Source organism: Phyllostomus hastatus, unplaced genomic scaffold, assembly GCF_019186645.2.
Source record: "Phyllostomus hastatus isolate PE091 unplaced genomic scaffold, TTU_PhHast_1.1 phas_scaffold_501, whole genome shotgun sequence".
In the NCBI taxonomy this organism is placed as follows: domain Eukaryota; kingdom Metazoa; phylum Chordata; class Mammalia; order Chiroptera; family Phyllostomidae; genus Phyllostomus; species Phyllostomus hastatus.
This window is the reverse complement of record NW_025334033.1, coordinates 933,589-958,093: the sequence shown is the minus strand read 5'-3', so window position 1 is coordinate 958,093 and position 24,505 is coordinate 933,589. Positions and strand designations below refer to the sequence as shown.

At 40.6% G+C, this 24,505-nt stretch overlaps 2 protein-coding genes across 2 annotated transcripts; both read right to left on the bottom strand.

Moving 5' to 3' along the window:
- Positions 1–2,338: 2,338 nt before the first annotated feature.
- On the bottom strand, positions 2,339–8,894 carry RNASE9 (ribonuclease A family member 9 (inactive)). Its single transcript, XM_045821997.1, has 3 exons — positions 8,773–8,894; positions 4,746–4,862; positions 2,339–2,917 (listed from the first exon to the last, which is right to left on the bottom strand). Exon 3 carries the CDS (start codon positions 2,909–2,911, stop codon positions 2,339–2,341), a length of 573 nt encoding a protein of 190 aa, XP_045677953.1. The 5' UTR covers positions 2,912–2,917; positions 4,746–4,862; positions 8,773–8,894.
- An 11,331-nt stretch (positions 8,895–20,225) lies between these two features.
- RNASE11 (ribonuclease A family member 11 (inactive)) lies at positions 20,226–20,816 on the bottom strand. The gene has a single exon (XM_045821927.1). The coding sequence runs from the start codon at positions 20,814–20,816 to the stop codon at positions 20,226–20,228; it is 591 nt and encodes a 196-aa protein (XP_045677883.1).
- Between the last annotated feature and the right edge of the window lie 3,689 nt (positions 20,817–24,505).

Genomic DNA, 24,505 nt, shown 5'->3' with positions numbered 1-24,505 from the left:
CTGGGAAATATCTCTTTCACTTTGGGTATCTATGTGCTCAGATAAAATTTCAGGTTTCTATTACAACCCTCAGATGAAAAAAGATTAGTTTATTGAGGGAAAATGGGTTGTGTCTGCACTTATAATCCTCTATGCTTTAAAATCTCACCCATGTCACCCTAGCCAGAGTGACTCAGTTGGTTGGAGCATCATCCCAGAACAAGAGGCTGCTCGTTGATTCCCGGTCAGAGAATATACCCAGGTGCAGGTTCCTTCTCCCTCCCAGTGCATATGATCCCCATCCCCCAACCCCACCCTGTCTGGCTCCTGGTGCCTACTGGGCATGTGAGATCTCAGGTCCAGGTGCCCACAATCTATGATCTACAATCTACAATCCACAGTAGGGGCCCCTATGGGAAGCAGCCAGTCGATGCTTCTCTCTCTCCCTTCCTCTCTTTCTAAAAAGCAATGAAAAATATCCTCGAGTGAGAATTAAACATAAAAATCTCATCCATGTCATATCTGTCATATCTAGGATTCTCCAGGGTAAGGTCCCAGGTAGTGTCTTTTGTTCTTATGCTCCACTCCTTCTTGATGGTCTCCTATACCCTTGGAGACACTTGTGAGGTCTTGTTCAATGTCATGGCTGCCAGTGCCTTCATGACATTTGGCCTTTATGCCAAGATGTGCTTTCTTCCAACAGCATCAAAACCAAGCCGTGTGATTTTCCTTTGGGATAGGGAGAGATTATACCTCTATCACTCCATGGTACTCTTCATCCCCCAGTGCCAGAACAGTATTGTTTGTTCCTCAGTCTTTCACCATAATAACTCTAACATGTTCTACCTGAAGCTTTTCTCTGCACAGAGTTCAAACACTGGTCAAAAAGGCCAGGTGAGTGGTATGTGTATGAGGAATGTGGGATGGGGAGGTAGATGGAAGTGAAATACGTTCTTGCTTCTCTGCCCCAGTTTTCATTTTCCTTTTTATCATGCAGACCCTTCTTCTTCAGAGATTCTCCTCACGTAACTAGAATCTTTTCAAACATGGTCTCACCAGTTAACCATGTGCACTTGAATCTGTTTGAATTCTAGTTTTAGGAACAACTTTTTAGGAACCTATAACAAGATACTCACATTTCACTCTGTGGGCCCAAGAGCTGGCAAAGTGACTGTCATGCATGGACATTCAATACTTAGTGAATAAATGAATGAACCCTAGGCCCCTATTGACATCAACTGATTTATGAATTAGGACCTTAGCTCTGAGTCTGAAGACAAGGATAGGGAACAGTAAAAAGATGAGCAGATTGGATTGCAGAGAAATGTGCAGGACAAATACTAGACACCCTCCCCACCCTTTCCTATCAGTGCTCCTTATCCAGTTTTCCATATGTTAGTTAGAGGGAATAATTATTAAAAATATTAAGAAGTTTCACAGACAAAAACAGATAAATTATTACCTAAACTGGACTGATGGGTTTCTTTTATCATACTGAGTCTTCAGTTACACTGAGCCTTTTTGAAAGTGGAATGTTCTTAGATAAGGCCACACCTAAGGGAAGTGGGGAAAGGAATTGTGAATAAATGTGACTGTCAAGAATGATGAATTATTTGTAGTTTTACGAATAAACTAAATCAAAGGTATGGGAATCCACAAAAGAAGCATCAAATAGTTGAAAAATCCCTTGAGATGTTTGCTATCCTGAGTATTTAGGTTTTTATCCTGAGGTATCTCCTATTAGAACCTATACCTTCACTTTCCTGTGACTATTGTACTGTATGGAAAGAACAGAGCAAGCAAAATACCTACAAATACAGCACTAGATAGATGAATTATAGTACACAATTTCTCAAGGGGCTCTGAGATCTTTTTGTTACAAATCGTTTCACAGAGAAAGGGAATTCTAAACTAAGAAACCTCATACCAGTGACACTGGTAAGCGACCACACCAGAGACACTTCACTAAGTCAATGCACTTTATTATTTTTCCTAAACTAGAGATTCACATGAACACAACTTGGGAGCACACTTCAGGCAACCATTTTCTGTTCCTCTTGGTGGTGGCCATCCTTCCACCACAGGCATTCATCCTCATAATACACTCACAATGTGCTCAGTTACATGACCTATTTGAAGTCACATCTCCGAGTACTGTCTTTGAACCGAGCTTACGTTGCCTGCCTGTGGTGTTAGGGGAAGGAGAGAGGGAGGTGGGTGATTACAATGAATGGATCAAAATTACCATTCTCAACTTTGACCTATAAGAATCAGCATGGAGAAGGGCATATCCTCCCATTTTATAAAGAATGCTTCTCTAGAATGGTGGGAGGAAGATATCTTCCTAATGACTGACATTTTAGTGCTTGCCAGGTATTTCCAAAATATCATTTACATGCTCAGGAATAATTTCTCCAATATCATCTTGCCATCGGCAAGTGATAAGGGCATATCCCTTCTTGGGAAAACCTTCATAAGTACATTCTGGCATCCTAATTCCACGTGTCAACTTACAGTACACTCCTTCTATTATTCTCTCGGTCTTGTGACATCTCCTAACTCCATTCCTACATGCCACAAACTTGCTGCTACAGGTCTTTTGTAACTCCTCATATGATACTAGGAGGAAAAAATGTTCTTTCCTGCAGGAAAACCTGTCATGAACATGTCTGATCTTCAAATCCCAATTACAGTGATATTCATTATAAAATGGCAATACAGTAGGAATTATGAAATGGTTTTGGAAAATTTTTTTGGTAGGTGGTTTGGTAGGCCCTGTGCTATATAACTCATCAACAAACTCTTCAAATTCTTCTGTCCGAACATCATCTGGCATACTAGGAAATCTTCGTTGCATTAGAACCTGCAGTGGAAGTGGCTGCAGCAGCAGGAGGAGCAGAGGCAGGGACTGCATGGTGAGTAGAGTTTTCATATTTTCCTGTGGAGAATACAAGAGATAGGGAGATATGTTCTGCTGTTATGTTATGATGTGTTACGGTACCCCTTCTATTCTTGTGCAGGTCCCATTTCCACCACCTATAGCTTTTGTGAGCTCTAAGACTTTGGACCATTTTAAAATTGACAACTCAGCCCTGGCTGATGTGGTTCAGTGAATTGAGTGCTGGCTTGAGAACCAAATGGTTGAAGGGGTCTCAAGGGTTGTGGGTATGGTTCCTAGTCAGGGCACATGCCTGGGTTGTGGGCTAGGTCCCCAGGTGGGGGTACATGAGAGACGTGATGCTTCTCTCCCTCCCTGCCCCTCTCTAAAAGTAAATTTAAAACATTGACAACTAACTCAGAATCTAAGTACCTCTAGTAATTAACTAAAAGACTGACCTGACTATGTTCAGCCTAAACTGACCTTACTGAGACTGTGGATAAGAGAGGGAAAATGAAGTTTTTGGAAGAGAAAGGGAGAAAGGGAGATAAAAGTAAGATGGAAGAGAAGAAAAGGGGGAGAGACATAGAGAGACATGGGGTGGAAGGTAGGAGAAAAGAGATCGAGGCAGTGGGGGGAGAGGGAGAAAAGCCCAAAGAAGGCTCAGGGCTCCCTCAGGGCTCCCTCCAGCTGGAACATCACTTCTCTTTTTAGGAATTAAGAACTTGCACTGAGAAGAGCCATAAGTGATTCACCCTCCCCTCATTCACATTCTGCTCTCCTGAGAAAAATTCTTCGTCTTGAGACTTTCTCCTCTTGCTTATTCTGACCTTCGATGCTCTTGGAGAAGATTGAGCAGTGGCAGTAGGGTCAAATGAACACCATATGCTGAGCCTCTTTGTGTGTCTGTTTTTACCACTACCTCATTGCCTGAAATGGCTCAGTCCATTTTGCAGCCTTCTCTGCCTCCTCTTAGCACTCAGAATTACTTTTCTACTAGGCTGCATCCCTTACCTTGTGTTTCTTTCTTCCTTTTTTGTCTCCTAGGTAGGCTTCATGGTTTTTGCTATGATCAGGTTTTTACATGCCTATACCTTCTCCATTCTTGTGTGCCTATTTGCAAGTATGGTAACCTCATCATCAGAGATTTCAGGCATTACTTCCCTCTCTGTGTCTCCATGTCTACTCACCCCACAGTAGGCTGCACTGATAGTTCCCCCATACTTTAAATATGTATGAGCAAGTGTCTTTGCTACATAAATGTATTAATCTGGGTAGATGACTTACATTTCCTGGAATAAGTTATATTACTTTAAAAAGAAATAAAAATATTTAATTTGGTATACATTGGTGAAGCATATTATTATGCTTCCTGGTGATTAGGTTAAGTGTTAACATTTTTTTTTAGATTTTATTTATTTATTTTCAGAGAGGGAAGGGAGGGAGAAAGAGAGAGAGAGAAAGAAACATCAATGTGTGGTTGCTGGGGGTCATGGCCTGTAACCCAGGCATGTACCCTGACTGGGAATTGAACCTGCGACACTTTGGTTTGCAGGCCACGCTCAATCCACTGAGCTACGCCAGCCAGGGCATAATGGTTAACATATTTTTTTAAAAAAAACTTTCCTTAAAAGAGTCTGAGCAAAAGTAAATAGTTCTTAGGAATTGTGCCCAATTGCTAAGACATCAGATCATTGTCTACTTTTTAGTGGAAAGTGTCATCTTTCACAGAGGACTCCTGGTCCTCATAATCATTTTCTACTCCTATTCCAAATCTGACTGTTAATCATCAATTCTCCAAGGAAGCTTTCTTCCTAGAGCAAGGCAGGTGCCTCAGGTAAACTGAAGAGCAGGCCTCCAGACCTCTCTCTGCCTGTGGCCTCCTCACCTCTTTCAGTCCTTGTGTTGTCAGCGCTTCAGAGAGTAGATGTTCCAAGGACTGGGCTGGGCTGGGCTGGGGAGAGCCTGACTCTGGGGATATTGACCTTTCCTAAGAGCACAGGAGCTTGAAGCAGGAAGACAGAAGAACATGTGTGAGCAGCTGAGATAAATACATTCTTGGGGTCACCCTAAAATAAAAATAACAAACAGTAATGCTGAGCATAATGAGCTTTCATCATCCAAACAACCTCATGATTAAGATATTACTTTTAGTAATGGTTTTGGTTTTTTTAATGTAATTATCATCTCTTCATGAAGGGAGGTTGCTTAAATGTCTTGTGTTAGGTCTGGCAGAACCTTGATTCAAGATCAGGTCACAAGGCTGTCTGATTTCCACATCTCTGTTTTTAGCTGCTATTCTCCATGAGTCTAGTTTCCCTTCCTGAGCTAGATTGTACATCCTTTTTTAGGGTGTCTTTGTAACTCTGTGTGAAGGGACTAACAGAAGCAGAGAGACCACCAAAATAGCCAGTGCTAGAATTGTTTTTGAGCCACTAGAGCACCATGATAAACTGGCCCACATTCCATCAAGCATGGCTGTGCTGTTGCAGAAGGTGTTCCCTGGATTTTCTTATTCCACTGTGCACTTGATATAAGAGAAGTCCTCCCTTAAGACTATCTGAGTGATTCTCGAGTACTGGTAACCCAGAGACCCCAATCTACATGGAGATGGAGATGGAGATGGAGAAGGAGAAGGAGAGCCTCTGATCCCAGGTTAGACCCAAGTCTATGTATAAGTTAGTAGAGAAGGTCAGAGAATGGTGGAGTCAAAGAGAGGTAGATGTTGGGAGCACACATCAGAAAGTGGAAAGAATAGAAAAACTGAAGGTAGGAGATCTGAGACCTGAGGATGGGACAGGAAAGAAAAAAATTGGTAAACAATGGTGATGTGAGAGTGGGCCTTCTTGGTGCTACCATATTCCTCCCACCCCTGTCCTCACTCTCTCATTAGTCTCCTCCAGGGAATCTCTTCAGAAAAGCGATCCCATTATGATAGCCCAGGGAGCTCAGTACCCATTTCCATTAAGGGGAACCTGGAGCCTCTGTGACATTTTGGGTTGGAGAGAGCAGGACAGCAGACTCAGGCTCCTGTGGCCCTATTGTAACCTAATGGGACATGTACCAGGGCTGGCCAGTACAACTGTTCACTTTGTATATCTTCAAACTTCTTAATCCTTTATGAATTCAACTTGTGGTTTCATGCTTCTTAAAATCCTTTTTTACCATGGCTGATGTGGTTCAGTGGACTGAGTGCTGGGCTGTGAACCAAAGGGTTGCCAGTTTGATTCCTGGTCAGGGCACATGCCTGGGTTGTGGGCCAGGTCCCCAGTTAGGGGTGCATGAGAGGCAACCAGATATTGATATTCCTCTTCCTCACTTTCTCCCTCCTTTCTCCTCTCTCTAAAAATAAATAAACAAAATCTTTCAAAAAATGTTTAGCTGAGACAGAACACAGAGGCAGAGTGTAGGAATGGAGATTAATTAAGTAAATGAGAAAGAGAGAAAACCAGGAAGAGCGAGGACACAAAATAGACAGTGTTGAAACATGCTCATCCCATGTTTCTTAGGTTTTTGCTTGGTAATCTCTCACTGCAGAATCACCTGGCCTCCTTGTTTTTTTCTCAGACCTCATTAACCAAAGTCTCTTTGTATGGGCCCAGAAATTTGCACTTGAAACAAATTCACAAGGTAATTTTTAGCCTTGAGAAGTTTGAAAAGCACCTTCTTAGTATACCAGGGTATGCCAAAGTAGGTTTACATTTGTTGTTATGGAAAATAATACAATAATGAATATATAATACAAGAATAAACTTTGTTTCATGGACTCACAACTGTGAACCTACTTTTGCCCACCCTGTACATAAAAAATGTGCTTTATAATAAAGAAAACAACACAAAATGGGGGGGGGGGATTTTCAGTAAATGATTTTGGAAAAAGATTAAAATGAATTGCTTTCACTTTTTGGCTTTTGTGAATAATGCTGCTTTGAATATGAGTGGACAAATATCTGTTCAAGTTCTTTCTCTCTCTGCTTTTAAACTTTATTGGAAGGGTTAGAGTGGCTTAGATTTCCCATGGCTGGAAGGGTCTGAGGGAGGTTGTCTGCCCAAGGCCTCACCTAAGATGCAGGTCCTGAGTTTCTAGTTAGTATGCTATGTTTAACTGCCATTAAGAAAAAAAATGTTTGAGATAAATCATAAGCCCCTTAGGTAGATGAATATATATGTATTTCTTTTCTTTTTTAAAAGGTTTTATTTATTTATTTTTAGAGAGAGAGGAAGGGAGGGAGAAAGAAAGGGAGAGAAACATCAGTGTGTGGTTGCCTCTTGCACACCCCCAACTGGGGACCTGGCCCTCAAACCAGGCATGTGCCCTGACTGGGAATCAAACCAGTGACCCTTTGGTTTGCAGGCAGGTACTCAAGTCCACTGAGCCACTTCAGCCAGGGCCATGTATGTATTTCTGAGGAACTATTAAGTGATATTTTAGAAGTAAATTGCCTTTTAAAAAGAAAAAGCAGGATTTTAAGCAGATCTTAAAATGAGGAATCAATGCACAATGATCATATAATTATATTGTTGGGAACCGCCCTGACTGGTATTAGAAGCTGAGACCCCCGCCTAGGCTAAAGCTAAGGGAACGCCCTTGGAACCGTGAGCCGGCAAGGAGAAAAAAAGCTTATCTCCCTGGCAGTAATGCTGTTTCTGCTGCCGAACCCCAAAAAAGCTTGGTCGGTTAGCCAAAGACGGGTAAGATTCCCCACGGGGGAACAACCCAAGCCAGGCACGATCACTTTTGGGAGGCCCCCCAAAAGAAGGACTTGGGGGGGGGGCTGCAGCAAAAGGGAGTGATGGACCCTCACTCCTCGGCTCTGACAAAGTCTGAGTTCTCAGCGTCCGGAAGAAAATCTCCTTATCTCTCGGTGGCCTTAGTTCCCGCGCTCCACCTAAGCCTGAAACAATGACGGGGAAGTTCAGCTCGGTACTGGGAAGTGCGGATTCCCTGGGGTGATCAGGCCTAAGAAAGAACATGTAAATTACTGTGAAACCTTCTTTGTCCAAGAATGCTCTTAGTTGAATGAGGAGGGTCTTAGGAGGAAGCTAGTTTGTTCCTCAGCCTTACAGCTCTTTGACCCCCAACTCAATAGACCGGCAGAGTTCTTTGTTTTATATGTTCCTTACTTCCCCTAATGAGTATTGTACGTTACCTGAGTTATTATGTAGCATGAGCCCAATAAAAGCAGGTATGGACTGTAAATCGGCGCGCTCCTCACTAGAAGGGGGTGGCCATTTCGTCCCTACTTCTCCACAGAAACTAGTTTGTCTCTGTGCATGTTTTTTCTCGCGTGTTTATCGTCGAGCCATCCACAGTGTGCCGTGGTCACTGCTAGCCGGTGACCCACGCGCAACATTATATAAACTCAATCACAAAAGGAAACAACTAAAATTGTATCTTTCAAATTGGCAATGATTAGAATACCTTACAAGCACAGTCCTGGCAATGCATGAGGTGGGCAATCATGCCTTTCTGATTAAAAGAAAAAATTTGATGAAAAAATAAAGAGCTTTTAAAATCTGAAACTGTCATCTCCAGTTTTAATTACTAGAATTCTAAGCATGCAAATGTGAACGGCAAATTTTACGTAATAGAGATAAATGTTTGAAATTTGAAAATATAAATTTCTGAAAATTATGGGAAAGTTTAAATTGAATCTGATATGTTTATAGAAATGCCAAAAACACTACACTGATAATAACTATTGCAATAAGAACTAATATTTGAGATAGTGTTCTATAGTCATAGAATTATACATTCTTAAAATAGATTATTTTCCAGAATTTACAAAATATTAATGAGTTAAACTTTAGAGATACACAATACTTTTAATATTTTAGTAGTAGGACCATCTCATTACAAGTGACAGCAGTACCAAAGAAATTCACTTACACACAGGAGGAACTATTTGACTCACAGAAAACAGAAGTCCAAAAGGCACAGCAGGATGAAGAAATTAAATCCTTCATTACAGTCCCGTTTTTTTCTTTTATTCTACTCTGCTTTCTATACTAACTCATTCTCATGCAGCGGCCCTCCATGCAATGGCAGAGAAAATCCGTTAGTTACCCTTATAGCTTATATTTAGGGTCACAGTGCCATCCTCTCTCATTTTATCCAAGGAAAATAACTTTTACGATTGGCCTTTTTCTATCACATGGATATATCTAGGCACGTGGAATCCTCTGATTGGCTGACCTGATGCTCACGTCTTTCTTTGAGAAGTAAAGGGAAACCAGACAATTAAAACCCCAGCCGAATTCCAGTTGCTGACAGAAGGACTGTTCCCTACAACCCGAAAAGGGAATGGAGACCAAATACAAAAGTAGCCAATGTCCAAAAGCAGCAAATGGCTCCTGAAAAATCAAAACACTAAACTATATCTACAATATGATCCCAATTAATGGAGGTACAGAAAACATGGTGGGGTAGGAGGGACTGAAACAAAGCCTTGACTGTTATTCTGAATGGTTAATTTTTTATTGTTATTTTTAAAGGTGCCTATTTTAAAAATTTAAAATAAGTAACTCTAAAGAAGTATCACTTGAAATGGATTTTTAAGATCTGCTTCGTTCATGTTCTTAAATATTAAGTGCCAATTTCTCAGAATGTCACATTTTGATAGCAGTAAACTTTTACTTTTATTAGCATCAGGAGAAGTCAGTTCCTTAGTTGGAGTGGTTGAGAATAGATACATTCAAAAGCTCAGTCTGGAGAATTAGACTTACCTTGTGAGTAAATCTCAGAGTAGCTCTTAGTTAAATTGTAAATGAAAAATGTGGGTTTTAACCAGCTTCATGTATACTTTTCACAAATATTTCTACGCAATATCTGTGCTTCAGGTCTTCATACCCATAACAAAACTGAGAATTGCATCAGGTTGAGAAAAATCTGGAAAAAAAATATGAGCCTGGCAGGTCACAAGAAAATCAACGGGTTCTCTGAAATTCACATCTTTTGCTCAGTTAAAGACATTTCTTCCCCCAGAGCCACAGTACAGACTTGAGTTTCTGAGTTTACAGAGGCACACAGAATAGATATACACAGACTAAGTGTTAATCAATAATTGAAAATCAACCTACAGAGCACCAATGTAGAATAATTTCAACATCTTATTTTGCAAAAAATGCAGTCAAGCCAGCTCTGGATAACAGAAAGTCTTCACAATTGATTGCAGGTTTTTGCAAATTTATATTTACTTATGCCCTACTTAGTGAGCCCTTTCATTATATGATTCTACACAATTTTTAGAGGACTTGTTATATTGTTGCCTGATTTTTTTTCCCTGTAATGTCAGTGTGAGTTTAGAAGGTACAGACCAAGAAATGGCCACTTGTTTGGTTTGAGCTCATATTTAACCCTTCTCAAAGATCAAGAATAGCAAGAAGATAGAAGAATGCAATATATTAGGACAGACTATACCATAAATTTTGATTCAGTAAAAGAGAATAAATCCAGTGAGACAATGGGCTTTACATCAGGAAAAAAAGAACACAGACTCCAGTGTTCATAACACACACAGTCCTCACTGTATGATGGACTAGAAGACAAAGTAATATTTAGAAACATCACTAAGAATATTGATACAAGTATATATATACTAGAATATTTTTCATAATTTGGACTTTGTAAGGAATATCTTTATTAAATAAAACAAGAGCACAGGCATAAATTATTGTAAGACTTGATCACACACACATAGACTGGATTATATGCTCATCACACAAGTCTACAGGAAACATCACCCAAAACAAATAGCATAATGATCTCTACCAGCAAGAGATAGCAAATAAATTGCAAAAACCAGCAACTTCTTTAAAAAAATACTTTCAAAATGAAATCGCTCCATAAGCTCAGGTATGAGAAAAGTATAAATTTCTTTTGTAAATTCAACATATGTACCCCCAAATCACAACCGTCAAAGATGGCAGCAAAATTTGCCTGTTATTTTAGGTATCTTTCACTGTTATGACACAATTAGAAAAATCAAAGTGTTTGAATTTATCCTAGTGAAACGGAAAGTTCAGTTCTTTGTATGTGGGTGCTGCTTAACATTATAGTTTCTCTTTCTGTTACAAATGGTCTTAATATTGAACAGGTTGTTGGTTTTTCCTCATATTTCAGATAGCTAAAGATGTTTAAGTTTAACACAAAAGCCATTAACATCCCTTTGAGCCATCAAGACCCAAAGTAAGACAACTTCTTGTGTTATGGAAATGAATGATTTTTGTCTTTCTTTTCCAATATGCTACAGCAATAAAAACAAATTTCCAGTTTATGCCTTAACAAAGTATCCTTACTTCCAATGAAATTTCCACTTAACCTCTGCATTCCCTAGCTCTTGCATCCTTAACTACAGATGCTCACCATGAGTGCAACTCTACTGTGATATTTCTACTTTCCCACTAGAAAAGTAAAGAGAGGTCATTTAGCTCCAAAAATGTGTAGGGTACGTGTTTAGATAGAAATACTTTTTAGACTTGGTTTTAAAATGAGAAATAAAGGACTAATATCATCTTGCAGTTAAGAATGAGTAATACGGGCCCTGGCTGGTATAGCTCAGGGGAGCATGGGCTTGCAACAAGGAGAGAATCTTTTAAAAAAATGAGTAATAGGGACCTGATTTACCCTCCCACCTGAAGCAATGGGGAAAAAACTGACAAAATGCTAGAGAAATTATTTCCAAGACACAGAACATCAAACAACAAAACACACTGATCCTTGAGAGGCAGGAGACAAATCAGCTGAGCCCTACAATGCACTCTGCTTGCTATCTTGAGAGAGAATTCAGGCAAAAGTGAAGGAAGAGTGAATTTAGGAAAAGCCTGAAAACTACCCAAATTGAGAGAAAGATGAGGAAATGAGGAAACTTGAGTCCATAGGGGAAAAGTACCAGAAAGGAGAGAGCTGACTCAAGACAGAAACTTGGAGACCTGCAAAGGGTTCCCCAAGTATTAGCAGAGTACCTGTTATCACAAGTGTAGGAGAACACCGTCTGAGGATGAGGAAGAAGCATCTAAAAGAATCAGGAGGAACCGTGTCTATTTCTTCTAGCTAGAATGAAAAAAAATAAAAATTCATGGGGCATTAGGTAGAATACTTAGGAAGGTCTTGCCTCAGTAGTGGGGAATAATTAGCCCTAGACTGTTTCTGCTCTGAACCTGCCTCAGGATCTTCATGGTTCCAAGTAATTTATATTCCAGAAAAAAGTTCAAGAAGGTTTATAGGAATGCAAAAATATCCATACAAGGTAAACCAACAAGGTAAATTTCACAATATTTGGCATCTAATCAAAAATTACTAACCATGAAAGGGAGCAGAAAAACACAAAGCGTAATGAGGAGAATAACCAATTAGTTGAAGATGACCAGGAAAATAATGGCCTAGAATAGGCATGGAGTAAAGACATTAATACCACTGTCGTAACTGTATTCTTTATATGCAAAAAGTTAAGTAGATTGACAGAAAATGGAAAAAAAATCAAACTTTTAAAGATAAAAAGTATTGCCCTGGCTGGTGTGGCTCAGTGGATTGAGTGCTGGCCTGCAAACCAAAAGGTCTCTGGCTTGATTCCCAGTCAGGGCACATGCCTGGGCTGCAGACCAGGTCCCCATCTGGGGGCGTGTGAGAGGCAACTGATTGATGTTTCTCTCTCTCTCTCTTCCCCTCCCTCTAAAAAATAAAATCTTAAAAAAAAACTATTGTACAATGGGTGAAATAATACACTGGATGGGACTGATGGCAGATAAGACATTGCAGAAGAAAGATTAATGAATAGAAAGCAGTAGGAATGAAACAGAAAAAGAAAACAAATGTGAAAAGAGCATCACATCAGTAAGCTCTAGAATGAATTCAAGTGACCTCTGATGGATAACTTGAGTCCCTGAAGAAAAGAAGCAGGGGGATGAAAAGAATATTGGAAGAAATAATCACCCAAAACTTTCAAGACTTGATGAAAAGTATTAAGCTACAAAGCCAAAGAAGCTCAACAAACTCCAAACACAAAAACATGAAGAAAACTATACCAAGACACATCATAATCAAATTGGGAAGAAAAAAAAAAGCAATAAAGAGAAAACCATAGAAGCAACTCTAACCATGCAGAAACTTTATTTTCTTTAATCTGGCCTTTTGTTTAGATTTTTCCCCCCTTTTACTTAAACTGGCCTCACTCAGCATCCTGACTCACCCATCTCCCTCTCCTTTGCTTAATTATGAAGCCCTCAGGACAATGAGGTTCTGGTCAGTATCCAGTATTCTTAGAAACAAAACCTGGGGTCTGTTGACCACAGAAACACTTTCAGTCAAACTAGAGATAACATCTAGGCCTCAGATGTGTTTCAGTTCCAGAACAACCCCATGGCTGACATCAGGACCAGATGCAATAATCAACCGTCCCCAACCCTAGCATCAACCAATCAGTAGAGACCAGGACCCTAACTCCATTAGTCAGCATGACTAATGATTTTTTCCCAATATGACCCATCTCCTGGAAGTCATGGGGCAGCCAGGTCTTTGAGCATGAGCTACCTGTGACTTTGGGCATGGTGCCACCCTCTTAATAATCCTTAACTTTCTTGGTTGCAAACTCCTGTTGGTGTCTTACTGGGCTTTGATGCACATAGGCAAATGTACCCCTTTGTTCCAGTAACATGGCCTCAGCAAAAAGAAATGCTGTGGCCAGAGAAACAAAGATAGGGGGTGACATTAGATTTCTCATCTGAAACAATGTAAGTAAGAATATAGTGGGAAAACATTATTAAAGTACTCAGTGTAAGAAAACTGTCAATATAGAAATTCTGTGCCTGGCAAAAAATATTTTTGAAACACTAAGGTAAAATAAAAACTTTCTCAGATTGGGAAGCCTAAAGAATTCATCACCAGCAAACCCACACTACAAGAAAGGTTAAAGGCAACTCAAAGAGGCAGGGGGAAAATTACAGCAGCTGGAAATCCAACTCTACATCAAGGAATGAAAAACACCATAAATAGTAACTACATGGGCAAATAAATGTTTTATTCTTTACTATTCAATTGATTTAAAATATAAAAATAGTGACAATGTATAATGGAATTTATATCATATTTCAAAGTAAAATGCATGACAATAACATAAAATCTAAAAGAAGAGAAATGGAAGTATATTGCCAAACTATTCTTAAACAATAAATGAAATAGTACTTTATCAGTTGAAAGTATGCTATGATAAATTAAAGATATATACTAAAAATCCTGATGCAACCACTGAATTAACCAAATGAGGAGATATATATTAAAATCCAACAAAAGAGATAAAAGTAGAACCATTACAATTTTTTGATAAATCCAAGTGAAAGCCACCAAAAATCAGAAAAAGGGAACAAAGAATAGAAGAAACAAAAATAACAGAAAAAGATATTAGCTTCAAACTAACCGTATAAATAACTTCATTAAATGTATATGGCTTAAGCATACCAATTAAAAGCTGGTGCTAGTCAGATTGGATTTACAAAAACAAGACTCACCTATACGTGGTCTACCAGAAATACACTTCACATAAAGACCTGAAGAGGTTAACTAACAGGAAAGGATGTGAAATTTTATACCATGCTAATGCTACTCAACAGAAAGCTGCAGAGGTTATAGCAATATCAACCCTATTTTCACTTATTCCTCCTATTCATGTGTTCCTTCCCATTCCTAGTCCCCTTTTCTTCTTCAATTCAAATCTTAGCTATTTTAATGGACTATCTATCAAAGTAAAGATTTTTGTCCTTCTTTCAGAGGTGCCTGCATCGATCACTTCAGATAACAAAGATATCTTTTTCTCCTAAGATATTATTATTATCATCTTATATCCAATGCCTTGTATAGTGAGGGTACGTTTCTTTTATTTACACCTTTTTTTAAAAAATGGTTACAGTGAGTATGATTTTTACAAAGACCGCTGAGCAATTCCAGAGTTTTCTAAAGGAAGACAAGGGGGAATTTAGTGGACTAGGGAGCTGTTCAGCAGCAACCCCCTAACGGGGCTTGACGTGCATGCAGGCTGTGTCCACCAGTTCATGCCATTCCTGTCCTTTTCCACCCGAGCAGCTCTGTGCTGCGTGTCCATTAGCGCTGGATGAACAGGTTGCCCCACAGGGACTGAAACCAGGGCAGAAGGAACACTGGCCTTTGAGTGAAAATCACATGTGTGGCCTGGCTCCAGAAATCTGTCCAATTTGTCACTCTATCCTTGAACAGTGAGACTGAATGCAAGACACACGGAGAACACACAAAGTCAAGTGGTGCACAGCCAGGAAGGAAATGAGAAGGCAGAAGCTATGAAAGGTGCAGAAGGCACATGTGTGTTGAAGGCACAATCTGGTAAAAAAGAAGAAAACTGGAAGCTGGATGAAGAAGGGGTAGAAAGGGATAGAAGGCGACAAGTGTCACTTTGTGTGGGCAAGTTTCAAGAGCCTGTCCTCCCAGGCTCCCCCCGCCCCCACCCCGCCCTGCCAGTTCCCCCTGTAACAGGCCCTGCCTCCTGTGCCTGGGAGAGCTCTCAGAAGGGGTATTTCTTGTGACGGGTCCAAGAGCTCAGCCCACATTCCCGAAAGGGAGAACAGGGAGTTCTCAGAACAGCCGAGCTGCTGACAGCAAGGTGAGCTCAGTCAAGAAGCAGAACCTGCAGCTCGCACATGCCCCGGGCTCTGCCAGCTCCTGATGCCCTACTCTCTGACCCTGTGGAAAATAAGCCCCTGGGCCTGCACAGGCCTTTCAATGAGGGCCCTAACTCAGAAAGCTGTCAGGGAACCGATGGGGCTGACTTTCTAGCCAGAAGCATGTATGAGAGGAGGGAAGAGTGTCATCAGTGAAGTAAAGAAACCAAATGTGCAGGGGTCCGAAAACTAGAATGGGGTTTAGTTCAAATTGTTCCCCAGAAAGACGGCAAATTTACCAATTTGTTTTCCCAGGAGGAGTGCATGAGGATGTCCTCTTTCTTGTACCTATGTCAGCATCATGTTATTTTTTAAAATATTATTTCTGCTGATTGGACATGTAAAACATGATATTACATTGTTTTTATTTATATTACCTTTAGTAAGAAGGAAACAATTTCCAATGTTTAATGATTATTTCTTTTTTTTGGTTAATTTTCTCTGTGTGTCCCTTGCTTATTTTTCTGTAGGTGTTTTCATTTTATCTCATTAAATTGACAGAGCTCTTTACATATTAAAGATATCAACCCTTTGTCAGCCATATATATTACAAATATTTCTCTTCAGTTGTATGCGTTAAGCAGCCCACACATGCCCCGGGTTCTGATCTAATCATAATAAAAATAAGGATAATCATAATAAAAAATAATAATTTTTTACCGGATTTATTTGGTGTTTTCCTACCAAATAAAGGTGAATGGTAAAAAGCTTGGCCTATGGAATCAGAGTGTCCTTGTTTCTTCCTGGGGTACCATTTGTGTGACATTATACATTACCTCACTTGGTACATTGCCTACAGTGTCTCAGTTTCTTCATTACTGAAGTGGAGACAATAATAATCCACGTCATGAAAGCTGTTCTGCGGTATACATATGTGTTTAGACCTATGCCTGGCACATCATAAGAGCTCAGCTCTTATTACTTATTAATCATCCTTGTGGTAATTATATGTGATCTTGACAAAGTTTTACATACATTATAAGCATGAAGATTTGGGATGTTAAACAGTCATCCCAAACCTGCCATTTTTTGATTGCTGGGGTACAAAGGATGCATTTCATGTGTGTGACACCTCTGCCAACTTCTCGGCCACTGTTTTAAAAGGAAACCAGATTCCTGCTCACAGGGTACTGCATTTTCTCCCAGATGCATCCATGGCTGGGGGGTTAGGGGTCCCCTGCCTTGCTAGCTCTGGGACACTGTGTTGGGGGTGGATGTTCTCTGAGTTAAATTGACTTGCTTTGTCCCAGGGCGATCCTTGAAAGCCCTGAATACATAGGCAGCAACTCTTTCCCCTCTAACTGGGACTGGAATCAGAATGTTCTCTAAGTAGAAAGAAAGCTTTTAGTTCCTCTAATCTAGTGATGTTCAAACTTTGGTGCACATAAGCAAACGTAACACTTTTCTAAAGAACCTACATGCTATTGTCCTTTCTCTTTTTTATAGAACCCACATCTTCAGGATCAGAGCCCAGGAATTTGTATTTAATAATAGCTCCTACAGTTATTAAATTTGTCAGGGTAAGGCTAAGCTGATGGAACTACATTTCAAAGTATGAGGGATTTAAAAATACACATATTTATTTCTCTCTCATATAACAGCCCCGAGATGAGTAGCTCAGGCTGGCAAGGTAACCCTCCTTCACACATGAGTTCAGGCATATGGCTTTCCTTCTTTTTGCTGTTCAGGCCATTCATTCCTAGGGTGTTATCACCATCTACATTATTAAGGTTGAGTCACACTCAAGCTCACTTTGGGAATCTAGCTGTTGGGAAGAAAAAAATCATGGAGGAGGCTTGTCCATTGTCATAAGACCTGGACCTAGAAGTAGCATGTATCACTTCTGGTCAGAGAGCCTGGGTAAGCCTGGCTGAGCAGCCCTGTGCCTTACAGTACCTCTTTGTCTTGAGAACGAGGAGGGTAGTTTGGGGTGGGCAACCTGAGAGCTTCCCCACAGTGACCCTGATGCATACCCAAGTCAGAGAACCCACATGTAGCCCAACCTCCCCTTTGTGTAGAGAAAGAAATTGATACTCAGTGATATGAAATGACTCTTTTTAGTGGGACAAATTGAGTCAATAAAACAAATGAAGATTCACCTATGATGTTGCAAAGGCTCTTTTCTTACTTCAGCAACATCGTGGACACTTGAGGCCAGGGACTCGTTTCACTTCAGAATTTTGGATTAAAGAAACCGAGTGTACTTTATATTGGGAAAGCAGAGGGAATAATGAGAGACAAGAAGGGGACTTCTCTTATGCCAAATAATCCTTCTCAGTATCCCTTTCTCAGACCTCCATAACACTCCATTCCCAGCTGTCTTTCTCAACCTGACTCTCCTTTCCATCTTCCTTATGATTAGATCAGTCTCCTTCGTCACTTCATTTCATTTCTTATAAAGTTTCCTTTCAGCTACAAGGATGTGACACACATCTACCTCTCAGTTAGTTTTATAAGAAATACAGGAGATACTTTGGGGGCTATTTCCAGTCAAGTGGAGCTTGTGACATTAAATGGGCTGAGATGATAGAATGAGAAAGGGAAGAAAAAGGGCATCAAGATCAGACCACCAAAGGGTGCAGACAAGGACACAAGTTCTGTGGACTGTGAAGAGAGCAGCCTCAAAACAACAGAGACTGGGACGGTGCTGGGACAGGCTGGGTAAGAAGAGAATGGGGCAGTAGCAGCCTTGAAAAGCCAGCCAGAAAAGTTTACATGTGAAGCTACAAGAAAAATGGGGGGGGCCTCTGTAGTGTGGAAACAGGAAAAAATTATGGAAACAATGTTTTAAAATAAGAAATCCCCTGCCTATTGTCATCATGAGGGACACTAGGATGCACATTATATCAAAGAGGTGACCAGGCTTTGATAGTGAGAAGTGCTAGCACTCAGGGGCCCTGCCCCTCTAAGGCACCTCTACATTTGACATCTTTCAGAGTTCATAGCATGATGATTAGATAGGTCCTGGGAGGTCAGGGTACCAAAGGCTTGGAATAGAGCACCAGAGCTCCTGATTCCTTTGGAGAATTGGAAAGGTTTGGTCTTTAGAGGATGCTCCTGATGTAAAAAGAGGTATTCATTCTGGGTTTTGCTCTTCTCACCGGATGAAGGAGGAAATCTGTACTAAGATCTGACGTAGCCTGGATTTGCTTTTTCTTGCATATTACCAAAAACATTTCCTGAAGCTTGAATAGTTTTGTCTCTGGGGCTGGCATGCCCATTACCCAGACCTGGACTCCACAGTAGTATTCTATTGTGGGAAACAAGTTACTCAAACGTGAACCAAGAGGGGACCCATTGGATGGCTCTACCGTGGACAGAGCTCACCCAATGGCTGATGAGTGGGTGGTGGCACCAGCCTCACCACATGGGAACTGTCCCTGGAATGGAACCCAGTGAGTACATCTTCTTTTTAGGGCCCTGGGTTCTCCTTTTACAAAGAAGAGAACTTCGTGCCCCAGGCCTTTCCCTCTATCACTTTCTTTCCTGGCTGCCAAGTGCAAATCCAGTGCTAATTACATACCTATTTGGCCAAACTTAAGTGATTATTTTAACAGCCACCACCCCAACACGGAAAACCCAGCTAAAAGATGCAAAGACATCTGCCCTCATGATGCATGTTGATTGTCAGAGTTTTGCAGTTTTGATGTAATGAGAATTCCACACCAAATGTGATAAGCACTATGAAAATTGATATACAAAGAATGATGTACAACAAGTATTCAGTGATGTGACATTCATTTACATGCATTTATTTAAAATTAGGACATTAAAAAAGAGTTGCCTCACAATGGAAGGAGGATGGAAGATGAGAAAACAGGAGTACATAGGCACACATTAATGAACAAGATAACTGCTCATATTTGATGTAGAGTGTTGAACCATAAAGACTTACAAATAAACAATTGATAGTTAAAAAATCACCACAACATCAGAAAACAAGATTGAAGATTATTTCTGCCTGGCACTTGACATAAACTTCCTATTTCTCATCTTTCTGCCTCCTCTAGGTTTGCCATTCTCTGCCCCAGGGAATCAAGAGTATATTTGAGTAAAAATTTCAATAAGCACTTTATTTCTTCTCTCTGTAGCACCCTTGAAATAGATAAGGATGAGGAAGAAGGAATGCAGATTGTTTAGGGCTGGAGCTGTTGACTGAGGGCAGCAGCTAAAGCAAAGGACCTTTTTCCTCCAGCAGCTTCTGGAGGACAGGCACACCTCTGGCTGCACAGGCAGGTGCCACATTTGTGTGCATGCATCAATGCACACATTTCTTTGAAGACAAGCAGTGATAATACCCCCTATGCTTATTCACTATTCCTCTGAATAATCTCAGTGGCAATACAATTAATTTTTAATTATCTGTAGTGGTTTGAGGCCTTCTTTCCTTAATCCTGTCAATTTGGATGAACTCTGCTTCTTGGCTTTATAGCTGTTAGGATGGAATTCAGTTTAGTTGAGAGTGTGCATGTGTGTGTGTGTGTGTGTGTGTGTGTGTGTGAGAGAGAGAGAGAGAGAGTGTGTGTGTATTTGCACTCCAAGATCAGTTATAAATTTTAATCAAATTATCCACAAATTTGGATTTTCCATTCCTCCAGTTAGTATAAATAATCAGGACTTGACAATAGTACTAAAGGAATACTAATGCTCTTGTTAGACAGACTATTGTCTCACACCCCTGTGGGATTTACAATTTAGAGCCACTAACTAACCAGCTCATCAGAGAATTACCTGTTAGCACTGCCAATATTTTCTTTAATGAGGTAACACTGTGGTATTGCCGCCTGGGGAATGGTTTGCCTATAGTGAGCTGGCCCATAGTGGTCTCCAGTTCTGGGCTCTCAGAGCAGCCTATGCCAAGATCCTGCCCACACTTATAGCTGGAGGTCTTGGGTATACCACCAGTCACTTCCATGAAGCCAAGAATAAAGTTATTGCTCAACCTGCATGACCCATTCGCTTGTGAAACTTTTCTCCAGATCACCATGTCATTGTAATTCTCTTTGTTATCACCTGGGTTGTTCCCCTTGGGGAAGCTATAATGTAATCTCCTGAATGTCAGTGATATAACATCCTTGGACGTGCTAAAGCTGGACGTTTTTGTAGCCGACAGAGTTGAATTCATGAATACCTCGATGGTCTGTTTTTCTTGGTAACTGTCTGCCAAGTCACCTTGCATTTCTTCCTCTGAGAATTCTTTTTTAATTGTCTCCATTTTGTTTCCTGAAGATCCTACAAGAATCAAGCCCAGGCTGAGTAGCAGCAGAGAGACCTCCATCTCAGATCCAGGGTAATCTCTTCTGCAGTAAAAGTAAAGAGTCAAAGACAAAAATAAGGAGAATATTAAGGAGATAGCTCTCTTTTCCTCATGACAGTTATTCCCAGGAATGACCCCTCCATGTAACTTAGTTTTACAGCTGCTAATGGAAGTGCAAATATATGAAAACACAATCAGCTGTGAGGTCTGAACCCAGCTTCAAATCCCTGCTTATCCACTAACAAACAATTTACCTCATTTAACTAACCTCAGTTTCCCCATACCAAAAAAAAAGAATGTGAGAATTACATAATATAATACATTTGAAGTGCCCAGAACCTAGTAGTTATTTCTCTCCCTTTTCTCCTTGTCTGTAATCTCATTGGCAGGGTCTGTAATCTTCAAAATGGTCACAAGAATCTCACTCAACACCTTCCTCACTATTCCTACATCCCCTACATCCTCCCATGGTACCTGCCACGCAGTAGCCACTTGAAAAAAAACACAGTGTTATTTTCCCCTCCCCCATTCATTTTCCCATCAATTCTCAGTCATGGGACATCCATTTTTACCAGTTTCTTGGGCACAGTTGGTCCTCTGGAGAAAGCTTCTAGCTTGTTTCAGGGCAAAAAGTGAAATTGTATTTGTTTCCTGGAAGTGTTTGCTATTGGGTCTAACTGAAGAAAGGAGGGGCTAAAAACAAGGTAGGTAGAATTGTAAGAGATCAAAGGAGGAGACAACACGGAACCAGGACAGTCAGAGGACTAAACAAAGTGTCCATTTGGCTGTCCGAATGCCATTGCCCTGGGCAGCACCACTGCTTCCTCTTCTGTGAAATCATCACTGTCCATTTATTTATATTTTAACCCAAAGTGTCTTCTTTCCTTCTCTGAAACCTCTACAGCATAGATTATATTGCACTTTATTTTATTTGGTCTTTTTTCATTTTTCAGCTTGATTGATACATGTTAGTCTTTTCTCCCTCTTACTGAGGTTAAAAATTCCTTGAGCCTGGGACATATTCCTGCTTCTTTTTAGTTGGTACAGAATCAAACATTGACCTGTGTATACACAGATTTCTCAGCAATGTTTGTTAACAACATAACATGGCTTGATTAGTGAGGAAAATTCTGTACTTGAGGTCAATGCTGGAAGATTTGTATTGAGAATCCCAGAAAGAATGATTATTTAGAGGGATAATTCTCTTGCTGTAGCAAGATCTCATTTTTTTCTTTTTCTCTATCACTTTTAAGAGCTTCCTTCCCTTATACATGTAGCTTCTGCATTATCACATTTACATCCCAATCACCACTCCCTGCCCCTCCAATTCCTTCAATGTCCTATTTTTCTAAAACACCACTTGCAATGACACTACTTCAGAAACCTTCAACTATTCTTCATTGCCCACGGGAGGTAATGGAACACCCTGAGGCCACTGAGTCAAGGCTCTACTTGATCTCATCCCAACCTGCTTCTCAAGGCTCCTCTCCCATTATTTTGGTATGCGCACTGGCTCTCAGAAAATCAGTGTGACCCACTCTCTTTGAATACACTCTATTCCATCTCTTTATTTTTGCTTTTGTTTTTTCTTGAATGCCTATTTACAACACAGGAGCTCCAAGTCTGGGAGCTGCCTAAGTGTCCCTGACACTGATAGTCTGAAAAAACCACCTGGGGTGCAATGATGGCAGCAGCGGATCAGTGGAGAGAAATCATGCCAGCCTGCAGTCTTGGTGCTACTTATAGGGTTAGGGAGGGAGCAGTGGCATTGAGGAGGGAGCCCTCGTAGCATGTGGGTAGCTACAGGGTTATGGCAAACAGGGGCTTTGAGAAAGCTGGGACACCAGATACAGGCTGTTTTCCTCACTCCTTTTCTTTGTGCCTCACACCTGTTCTCTGAGGAGGAGAGGCTGTGTCTTGAGCTACCCCACACTACTCCTTTCTTGAAATTCTTCAAAGCCCAATTCAGATCTCATTCTTTTTTTAAATATATTTTTTCCACTACTTAAGTCTACCAAATCCATTTCTCATGCCTCTGAGCTTACCACACATTTCTTATACCACTCAATTGACATTAGTACCCATGGACTTGTATTTTTAATGATATTTAATTTCAAAATGTCCTGTGTGTAAAATGAGAGCAAAAACCCAGTGCTAAAAATATATAAACCTTAGTAATTGGATTGATTGTGTATTAATTATTAAGAGTTACATAGACATGTTCCCATCTGTGCCTTGAGCACAGACTCGGTGCAGGGTAAAGGGAGGAGGGAAGAAGGGTTTAGATTGTTTCCTAAACATCAGCCACCATCAACATCAATAGTGAGGTGATCATAGGAATGCAGAAATATAGTAAGGAGAAAAATAAGAGGACAAACAGTGTAGAGATTCCCAGTTTTCCTGCAACGTGTATTTTAAGTGGACAGAATTAGCAGCTACCTGGGTTTGATTTGGGCTGCAAGGTGCCTATTAAAACAAATAACAACAACACAAACCCCCCAAACTGCACATGCCTAAAACATTGTAAGTCACTCGAATTGGGCTTTGATCCCCACCAAATAAAAATACTTTGAGGATAATTTCCAGTGAGCAGTCTCAGGTTCATACTTCAATGGGAATGCCTGGTTTTGTGTTTAATTAGAGGGAGGCTAAGTGAGGAAAGGAAGAGAAATCATTGGGAAGGAAAGGACAATAAAGCTTAGGGAGAAGAGTTGGAAAGGGAATCAGAATTCAGAACATAGAAACAGGAGCCTTAAGGGACACATTTTAGTAAGTTAAAGCTTTGTCCAAGAAATGATGCTGCTACCAGGACTCATATACTAGGGACCACCTGTTCCTGCTCAACATCTTCAGATGCTGAGGGCTCTGCTCCCTGGGTAGCATCAAACTTCCATGAAGACAACAGTGCCAATGGGGTTCCCATGGAGAAATGGGTAATGAAACTCAGTTGCGAAAGGGCCACCCCACTTGGGTGAGCCTTGCAAAGGTTGCAAAGTGTCCTTTACTCACATTAGCCACCCTGTTCCCTCCATAATCTAGTCAATCATTTAGAATTTGATGCTTACAACAGAGAGGTAACTAGCACAGGTGTGCCTCCTTTTTTGATCTGACCTTGAATTAAGTACAAATAAATAATGCAATAGTTGAAGTCTCTCAACTGAAAAGATCAGAACAGATTGGGCCCTTTGAAGCTCATGCATTGCTCACATACAGGATTGGAACGTTCAGAATTAGTTTTCCCACAATCTGTCCCTTACTTGCCAATCATCCCTTATTTCTTACTATTCCTCAAAACTAACCCTCCCCTCCAACAAGGCTAATTTCTATACTACTAAGAAATAGAATTGTGGTGTCATGGGCCTGGGGAGAATCTCAAAGATTATCTAGCTCAAGCCCTCTCACTTTACAGATGAGACAACTAAGTCTCAGAGAGGAATGGGACTTCATCAAATTCCCAGAATCAGGAGCCTCTCTTTCCCTCCCTTCTCTTCCTTTGCCCTCTAACTCGAAAGATCCATTGCCTATTGTTGAATGTGAAAGAACTAAACAACCAGTTCAGTTGCGAGAACTAAAAAAGGAAAAGAGTAGTCTGAGTCAAAGTCCTTTCTGTTTCCTTCGGGGATGCGAAGAAGTGATACTCTCCCTCAGAAATCCTTATCTATTTCTCTCCACAGTCTTCCAGGGAAACGGCTTCTGACCGGTCAGGCCCC